Raw genomic sequence first — 9,349 nt, forward strand, 5'->3', positions numbered from 1 at the left:
GAATGCCTTTATGGGTCAACAGACCCCTCTGAGAGAAACTTAGGATGGTTGGGACCCTCCCTCCCCGCAAAAATGCACACATGTGCATACATGCACACATATTTTTCTGCATATGACTCCAAGGGGTCCACAGACCCCCGTCCAAACCTTGTGTGTGGTCCCCAGGCTGAGAAACCCCTTCTACAGGTAGCAGGGAGCAAAGGTCTTTCAGGACAGTTACATGACAAAATTTACATTCTAGAAAATTTTAGAAAGCAGGAGATGAGAGGAATAATGGGGTGGCTGAATCCACAAGGATCACGCAAAGGAATTGCTGGTGACCATAAAGGCAAAGTGTCCAGAGGGAAGGCAGGGGCCAGGGAGAGGCTCCCATAGAAGAGCAGAGAACAAGCCCTCAGGTAGTCCAGAAACAAGCTCCCTGGCCTCTGCCCAAATGCCCATCCAGAAGGAGCCGGTTGAAGCCACTCATGGACAGAGAAGGGAGCACAGAAAACAAAACCAGCTAATCATAAGTGAGCAATGAGCTCGGTCGGGTCCATGGGACAAACCCCTCCTGGCCTACAACCACCTAAGGGGGCTGGACACTTACCGTCCTCAGGGCCTGGACGTATTGATCAGTTCTGTTCTGATCATTGATCTCTCCAAACCGAGGCCGGTTCCAGAGCAGGTGAGCCTGGCAGTCACACACAGGGCGTGCTGGGTGGGCTCTCCCATCCTTTGCAGGGCTGGGCCAGAAAATGAACAGACACAGGGAGATGACCTGCTAGGCACCAGCGAGCATGAAGGCACGGCACAGGGACCTGCCCCAGGGAAATCGAGACGGAGAGGGGACACACGCATGGTCCTCTAGGGGGCATGAGTCTAGGCACTGGCTGTGGAGTGGGCATTAAGAGGTCGGAGGGCCCTCCAATTCAAGGCTTCTCATATATATCTGCTCCAAATGGGGGTCCTGCCACTGGGGCAGCCTCTTCAGAGTACACACAAACAGGCACTGAAATAGCCAGGCACAAACTTTCGCTCTTATTCTGTTCAGATACAAATGTGCCCACTCAAACCTCTACAGGGTCCGTACAGGGATTTTATATAAAGGCACAGTGTCACAAGCCTAATGCCCCACCCAATGAGGCTTGGGGCACACCTGGTCCTCTGGAGGCTGTACCACACACAGTAGTCGTCATGATGGGCTACCAGGCAGAGGGCTGAGCCCTGGACAACAGGCTCCTCTTCTGGCAGGAAGTACACACACTGCATCCAGTGGTCCCGCCACTGAAATAGGAAGAGAATCAGCTATCACCAAGCTGCAACAAGAGCAATGCATCTAATCCGGGGGCCAAAACCCAATTCAAAAATCAATTTGCGGGCTTCCCTGGTGGCTCAGTTGTTGAGAGTCCGCCTGCCGATGCAGGGGACACGGGTTCATGCCCCGGTCCGGGAAGATCCCGCATGCCGCGGAGCAGCTAGGCCCCTGAGCCATGGCCGCTGAGCCTGCGCGTCCGGAGCCTGTGCTCCGCAATGGGAGAGGCCACAACAGTGAGAGGCCCGCGTACCGCAAAAAAAAAAAAAAAAAAAAAAAAAATCAATTTGCAGGGAAACCACTGTGTGGACTATAGACAGCTACTATGGCCAAAGAGATAAAGAAGAAAATCCTCAAGTCAGAGAGGCTAAAGGTTCAAAATCTTGCTGGAACACTGCTGGCTTCAGGATAGAATGTGGCCTAGGGCAGTGGCCTTCAAGGTGGGCTCAGGCGCGCGCGTGCGTGTGTGTGTGTGTGTGTGTGTGTGTGTGTGATCGTGACTAGCAGGAACCTTCTGCCAAAATGTGTACTTGATTGCAAGTATCTCCCCTCCACTAAAATCATACCTATACTGACCTCCTGCCCCCACCCACACCTCTTCAGAGTAGCTCCTCAGAGCTGAGAGGCTGTCTCCCAGGCTACAGTCCTCATCTGGCTTCAAATAAAGTTAAGTCACAACTCTCACACTGTTTTTTTTTTTCTTCAGTCAACACATTCTATCCTACCTGATCTTGAACTTAACTTAAAGACAGGTGAATGACATTCCCATCTATCTAAGGTGTCTATTTGAATATAAAAGCTAGAAAATTAAAATCTAACCAGATACATTCTGGAAAAAATAAACACTAACAAGGAGGGAAAAAAGATCCTCTAAAACCTGTTATTCATTCTTTACTATGCCTCCCTGACCCTTCCCCGGCTCCCACAGTGCTTCCCTGTCCCCATGTCCCTCCCACACACCAGCCTCCTGGGTCCTAATGCTAAAGAGCTACGATAGCCAGAATTCACTGTCTGAGGCTGATCAAAAGCAGTTTAGTGAAGTCATGAGGGAGATTCATTAGCAGCTCTTCAAATTCGAAACAGTCCAAAAGTCACCACTGGTAGAGGAAGGACACAAGCCCCACAGTCAGGACACCTGGGGGCAAGCACCCACCAAGGCTGCCTACACCTAAGGCCCTGCTCCCCTCATTGGGCCCGGCTTTGTGTGGTTACCCAGCATGTCTTACATGAGGATTCAAGGAGAAAATACACGTAGAAGCACTCTGAAGATATACAAATGAGAAGTATTAACATTTTAATGAAATTCTTATGCTAATTTTGCAATTACCACACTCCTAGAGAGGAAGAAAGCAGCCCAGTGCCAACCTCAATTCTGTGGGAGAATTCTGACCCCCCACACACAGATCACACACCACACACACCCACACACCCCCCACACCCCACACACGCTCTCAGCCTACGGAGGACTGAGGCTATGCAGAGTGGAGCCGGGGCAGCTCAAGGGCCCAGGAGGACTGACCGAAATCGCACAGCAGTCATGACCCTTTGGCCTAAGCAGTAACTCAGGGAACAGGATGAGATGCTAAGGCCTTCCCTGAAGTCACCATGTATACACCCAGAACCAGCAGCTGAGCAATCAAAGCAAAGCCAGTGCCCAGCAAGTGGGAACAGGAAGTCAGAACACACAGAGGACAGGGCCCAAGGCCTCCCAGGTGGAGGGAATGTTTGATTCCTTGGTCCTGAAGCACCTTTCCCACTTTCTTCCCTTGTGTTTGTGTACAGAGGGGTAGATAATACATGCACATGAGAGAAAACTCAAAAGATATTAAAGGGTCATGGAGTGAAAAATAAGTTTCCTTTCCACCCCTAACCTCCAGTTCCCTTCCCAGAAGCAACCATTTTTACCAATTTCTGTGAATTCTTCCCAAGATACCCTTGCATACATGCACCACACATAAAGGCTGATAAACACATATATTCTTATTTTTAATAACGCCAACGCTGGCACAGCACACACTGTTCTGTGCCTCTCGTTGTTTCACTTGATCTGTCCTTGAGACTGTTCCACATCAGTGCAGAGACAGCCACCTCACCCTCTGCGTGGATGCAGGAAAATGAACTTGGCCAGTGCCTGCTGGTGGCCTCTAGGTGGTTCCAGTCTTTTCTATTTAATCAGGGCTGCAGTGAGTATCCTGGCACACACGTCATTCTACACGTATGCAGCTCCATCCAGAGCCTAAATGCCTAGAAGGGGCGTCACTTCCCATCCTGACAGACTGTGGGCCTTGCTGCACTCCACAACGCTCTGGTGATCACCCTCCTGCACTGCCCCACGGCTCCACCAACAGCGTGCAAACTCTGAACTATATTCACTAATACATGAAAAACAGTATTTCACTGCAGTTTAAATCTGCATGGTTCTTGGACTTCCCTGATGGCACAGTGGTTAAGAATCCACCTGCCAATGCAGGGGACACGGGTTCGAGTCCTGGTCCAGGAAGATCCCACATGCCATGGAACAACTAAGCCCATGCGTCACAGCTACTGAGCCCGCGCTCTAGAGCCTGCGAGCCACAACTACTGAAGCCCGCGCGCCTAGAGCCCGTGCTCTGCAACAAGGGAAGCCACTGCAGTGAGAAGCCAGCGCACTGCAATAAACAGTAGTCCCCCCATCGCCTCAACTAGAGAAAGCCCGTGCGCAGCAACGAAGACCCAACGCAGCCGGAAAATAAATAAATAAATAAAAATTAAGAAAAATATTTTTAAAGAAAAAGGAATATAATACGTATTTCCTTTTCTGTAGTTCACATCCTCCCCACTTTCCATTGAGCTGAAGAAGGCAGATTTTGAGGTCACAGAAAATGCGGCTGTAGACAGGCTGTAGTTCTCTATCACAAGCTAATCTGAGGACCCCTGGATTACTCGGTGGGCAGGTCTAAGAGTGGCTGTACCAGGACGAGGGTACCCCTCATGTTGACCATGGACTTGGCCTGAAAGGTCTATCTTATATCTTACTACAGCTAGCCTTGCTTTTTTTTTCTTTTAAACTCTTCTTTGACATTGATTCTAACATAATCCCTTCTATCTCCAAATTCTTAGGAATCGAAGATTCAACATGCTCCTTTCCCAGGACCAAAAGTGGACAAGTTTCCTGATTTCCACGAAAACGTGCTCAGCTCCCGCCTCTTACCTGGAGCTCCTCTGGATCCGAGTGTGCCCAGAAGGGGGCCATGGTGCACTTGATCTTCCCCTCAGGGTCCATTTCAATATCCCACCAGGAGAGAACCACCTGAGCTTGGCCAGATGCCAGAGGTTCAAACTGTCTGCTATGGGAGGCTGTTGAGCTACTGACTTGCTTGCTGAAGTCCACACTGTGGAAGAATATTCAGGAACTGAAGCATATTTTAAGCTCACACACTCCATCTTTAAGCATTTATGGTGACCTCACCAGCAATGAGACTTGTTTGCAATGGACTCCTGATGTCAAAATGAACTCAAAAAGAACTGCCAAAGACCGCAATTCACCAAGTGTCTCCAAATGCCATGACCCTGGGTGGCTCCTTGGTACCTGAACATAGGCAGCACGTTGCTGAGGACAGTGAAGTCAGTGGGTGACACCTGGTTCAGCTGAATGTCGTAAACAGAGGGCGCGCCAGGACACCTCTCCAGTTCCAAGGGGGGGACGATGACTTGCTCTCCAAGGCTGGTCTGAACACGGATGGGAAACAGCTTGTTCCATGACCACATCCTCCTGGACTCCACCAGCTGTGCGTAGACGGTTGCTCTGTGAGGCACTGCCTCACAATTTTTCTAAGTTTATATTAAAAAAGTAAAACAAAAGAACAAAAAAATAACCAGTTACGTTGACCCACAGTAATTCCCATTGAGCAAAAGAGATTTATTCCCTAACATTAGGCAGGTTTAGTAACATCTAATGCCTTGTAACTATTAGGGCAGTGAACTGTTTTCAGCCAATGCCCTTGGGAACAGAAGAAACCAGACTTCAGAAAGAATACACATTATGCCTAAGACGACTTATGTCAGGTAAGTTCCTAGCTACCTGACACTCTTGAATATTTCAAAAATAAACCTTGCCCCGGGAGCTTCCACCTGAGTGGGTGGTGGGATTCCAGGGCGCTGCTATGGAGGGGCGTAGTGAGCCACAGCTGGATGCTAAGGCCAAGGTCACCAACCAGCTCATAGATTTTCAGTGGAAGCTGGGTATGGCTGTGAGCTCAGACAGCTGCAGATCACTTAAGTATCACTTAAGTATCCTTATGTTGCGGTGATGCTCAAAGTGGCAGATCATTCAGGCCAAGTAAAGAACAAGTCCTTTGAAATGACAATTCCACAGTTTCAGAATTTCTACAGACAGTTCAAGGAAATTGCTACAATTATTGAAACTGTGTGAAAACTGATTACTTGGTTGATGAATTGCTACCATCATTCTAAAATCATGGACTTTACTTTCTGCAACAAAACTGCCTAAGGATCAAATGATATTTATTGAATGAAAATTACACTTTTGGTTTTCCATTTTTTTAAATAATAAAAAAGAAAATCAGACAAACAGGAATTACAAAGTGGTGATTGCCACACACTTTGTGAATGTACTAAGAGCCACTGAATTGGAAACTTTAAAGGGTGAAGAACTCTGTGGTATGTGAATTCTATCTTAATTGGACAAGTGTCCATCCTCAACCGACCTGACCTCCTGGCCTCACCTGGCACTGCCAACCACTCTCCTCACTTGGCTTTGGCTGCAGTCCCTCATCCGATTTCCCTCCTGCCTCATACATCCAACACCCTCTACACACCAGGCACTAGGGGCCCAGCCATGAAGAGAACACTCACAGCTGCTACCGCACAGAAAGCACAAGCACAGGGTTTCTCTACCTCAGCACTAGTGACCTTTTGGATCAGGTGATCCTTTACTGTGGGGGCTGCTCTGTGCATTGTAGGATGTTTGGTAACATCCCTGGCCTCTACCCACAAGATGACAGTAGCACCACCTCTCAGTTGTGACAACAAAACTGTCTCCAGACACAGCTCTGGATGAGAAACACTGCTCTCCCCCTCTGTCTCCTTCACAAAGCTGTGCTTCCCCTGCCCATCCCTCACAGAGAGGATTCCCCAGAGACCTGGTCTGGACCATCTTTTTCTCCCACCGTGTACCCTCCCATTTGACCTCAACCACTCCATCTTCATTTACCAAATACATGCACCCAAATGCCTCCTGGTCCTCTCTACTTGGCTGACCCTCAGCTCAAAGTATGTCTAAACCAAACAAGTTACCTTCACCTCTCCCCAACCTTCCCAGGCCTGGTCCTCCTCCCAGTCAACAGGGAGCGCCACCATCCAAGCCAGTCACCTACACCTCAAACCCTGGCATCATCCTCAATGCCTCCACAACTAAGTAACAGAAGTCCTTGACCACCTTCCTCCTCCCCGAGTCTACCTCTCTGGGCTCCACTGCTATGGCCTTGACTAAGGCCTACCTCAGCCCAGCACCTGGACAACTCCAGCCACCTTCTAACTAGTCTTCCTGCCTCTAGTGTTGCACCCCAGCTGCTCTCCACATGCCTGCCTGCATAAATCTGACACTGATCCTCTGCTTAAAACCCTTCTGAGCTACCACATTGCCTTCTGGAGCACAGGGGCCCTTCTTGGTCAGGCCCTGCCCAGCCCTTCAGCCTTTTCTCTTACCCTGCCTCCCACACACCCATAATCTGACTCATCTTCACATCTTTGTGCAGGCTGACCTCCTCTGCCGCAACTCCCCCCAGCTGCCAGGCCAAACCCTGCTCACTCTCAAGACTGACTCAGCTCATGCTTCATCTTCACCAACCTCCCCGCCTTCTCCCACCAGAGTGGGCAGGACCTCACCCCACCGACCACCATCAGCGTGGACCTCAAACTGTACTGTGACCACCTGCCCACCTACCTGCCTCCCCAGGAGCTCACCCTCGTATTCTTGGTACTCAGAAAAGGCCCTGCAAAATGAAGGCACCAATAAATGTGTCTTCTGAGATCAATTCCTGGGTCACTGCAATACCACATGGATTATCTGTCAGACACTCCAGCACCCCAGTTCCATGACCTCCAATGTGGCAGAAAAAGGGACAGGGTAATGGAGACTGTGTGCCGCCATAGCTCCTTCAAGCTGAGACTCAGGCTGGGCAGATGGGGAGAGTGATTAGAGTGGACAGTGCACACCTGGCTGCTATGGGCCAGCTGGGAGAGGAAGCTGAGGACGGCTTTTAATTACTAGATGAATTAGAGAAAGACACATTGAACAACATTAACATAATTCTGAATATCCTTGTTCTCTATTTCAGGGATTCATCTAATTAATGGTTTTAATGTGGAAAAATAGAAATAATTTCTACCAAAGTTACTAGGAAGAATTTTGCATTTTGGAGATGACGAGACATCTTACGCAGGATGGGGAGCTGGAGGACGATCACCATCACATGCTGACCACATGAGTAATGTGGACGCAGGCCCCAAATGCCTTGGAAGGAGCCCCCTTCCTCACTCCAGGGGTACTAAGTACCCCTCAAAAGAATACCGGGCCAAGACAGTTACGGGCTCATGTGAACAGTGCCCACGTGGCAGGTGCCAGCAGAAGCAGCGAACACTCACACTTCCCCAGCGGGACTCTGCCTGTGAGTCTCCACCTCCCAGTTTATGTTCATAAAAAAGCAAGACCAACAACTCTGAGTTAAAATTTTCAGCATATCTCTCCCTTCTCAAAACAACTGTTGGGGCTTCCCTGGTGGCACAGTGGTTAAGCATCTGCCTGCCAATGCAGGGGACATGGGTTCAAGCCCCACCTGGGAAGATCCCAAATGCTGCGGAGCAGCTAAGCTCGTGCGCCACAGCTACTGAGCCTGTGCTCAAGAGCCCGCAAGCCCCAACTACTGAGCCTGTGTGCCACAACTACTGAAGCCTGCATGCCTAGAGCCCATGCTCCACAAGAGAAGCCACCGCAATGAGAAGCCTGCGCACCACAACGAAAAGTAGCCCCCACTCACCACAACTAGAGAAAAGCCTGCGCACTGCAACGAAGACCCAACACAGCCAAAAATAAAAACAAACAAACAAATTTATTAAAAAAACAAAAACAAAAACCTGCCAAAGATTATCACCAACCAAACTCCTTCATCTGGAACAGCCTGGCATTCAAGGTCTTCTATCCTCTACCCCATTCTCCACATTAGCTTACAAGCACCTTAGGCTGGTGTTCCCACTGACCTACCAAACAGGTCCTCCACCTGGGACATCTCTCCTTTTCCTCAGTGCCTTTCCAAATTCCACCCTCTTCACACAGGCCCTCATCTCCTTCCTGAGCCTTGACCTTTTCCACCAGCCCTAAACCAAATGTCAGTGGTGCTTCTGCCTACCTCTCCATTTGGCCCATCAAGTCCTTACCACTGCTGACTAGTGTGGATGTAGAAGCAAGAAGAATGGCTTATACTTCTCCCTGGATGCTAGAACACCTTACACACAGGTGACATTAAAAGAATGTTTGCTGAATTGAATCTGAAGATAGTTTCTGGTCTTTTGACTCTAACCTACTAAGAAGTGGCATTCAAGAGGCACAGAAGTCATAATTGAGGACAGTCAGAATCTCATAGGAATCAAAGGGTGCCCTAAGGTGTACAGAGAGGCACTGAGGGCTCAGGCTATGTAGAGCGTGGTGTGTCAATGAGAGCTGTGTGAGTCAACTGAGATCACAGCAATTTGCCCGAAGGAGGCCCTCAGTCCCCTACCTGCACGAGATGCCTGTGTGCGTGTTCATAGGAGGGCAGTGCTCCCTCCCCAATCAGTTCCGTGTCAAACAGCTCCGTGATCAGGATGTTGGCACGGCATGGCATGTCACCATCTGAGAAACAAAAGGAAAGAGTCAGAAGCAAGCAACAGATTGGAACAAATATTAACAGCAAATATGTAAAAGATAAAAGGTTAATAGGTCACTAAAATTGAAAGCACATACATATGCTGAAGTATTTAGAAGTGTCATCGTGTCTGCAACTGACTTTTCAACGGTTC

The 9,349-nt window shown here is 49.1% G+C and overlaps 1 protein-coding gene and 1 pseudogene across 1 annotated transcript in view; one reads left to right on the forward strand and one right to left on the reverse strand.

Moving 5' to 3' along the window:
- PRMT7 (protein arginine methyltransferase 7) overlaps window positions 1–9,349 on the reverse strand; it is a 52,894-nt gene that overhangs the window by 12,353 nt on the left and 31,192 nt on the right. Inside the window, exons 6-10 of the mRNA XM_007449945.1 lie at window positions 9,070–9,182; window positions 4,863–5,104; window positions 4,485–4,665; window positions 1,139–1,266; window positions 590–725 (exon numbers count right to left, since the gene is read on the reverse strand). Coding sequence (XP_007450007.1) covers window positions 590–725; window positions 1,139–1,266; window positions 4,485–4,665; window positions 4,863–5,104; window positions 9,070–9,182 — 800 coding nt within the window. The remainder of the gene's footprint in view (window positions 1–589; window positions 726–1,138; window positions 1,267–4,484; window positions 4,666–4,862; window positions 5,105–9,069; window positions 9,183–9,349) is intronic.
- On the forward strand, window positions 5,437–5,705 carry LOC103075609 (COMM domain-containing protein 6 pseudogene; annotated as a pseudogene).

This window comes from Lipotes vexillifer, unplaced genomic scaffold (genome assembly GCF_000442215.2).
Source record: "Lipotes vexillifer unplaced genomic scaffold, Lipotes_vexillifer_v1.1 scaffold1235, whole genome shotgun sequence".
Classification (NCBI taxonomy): Eukaryota; Metazoa; Chordata; class Mammalia; order Artiodactyla; family Lipotidae; genus Lipotes; species Lipotes vexillifer.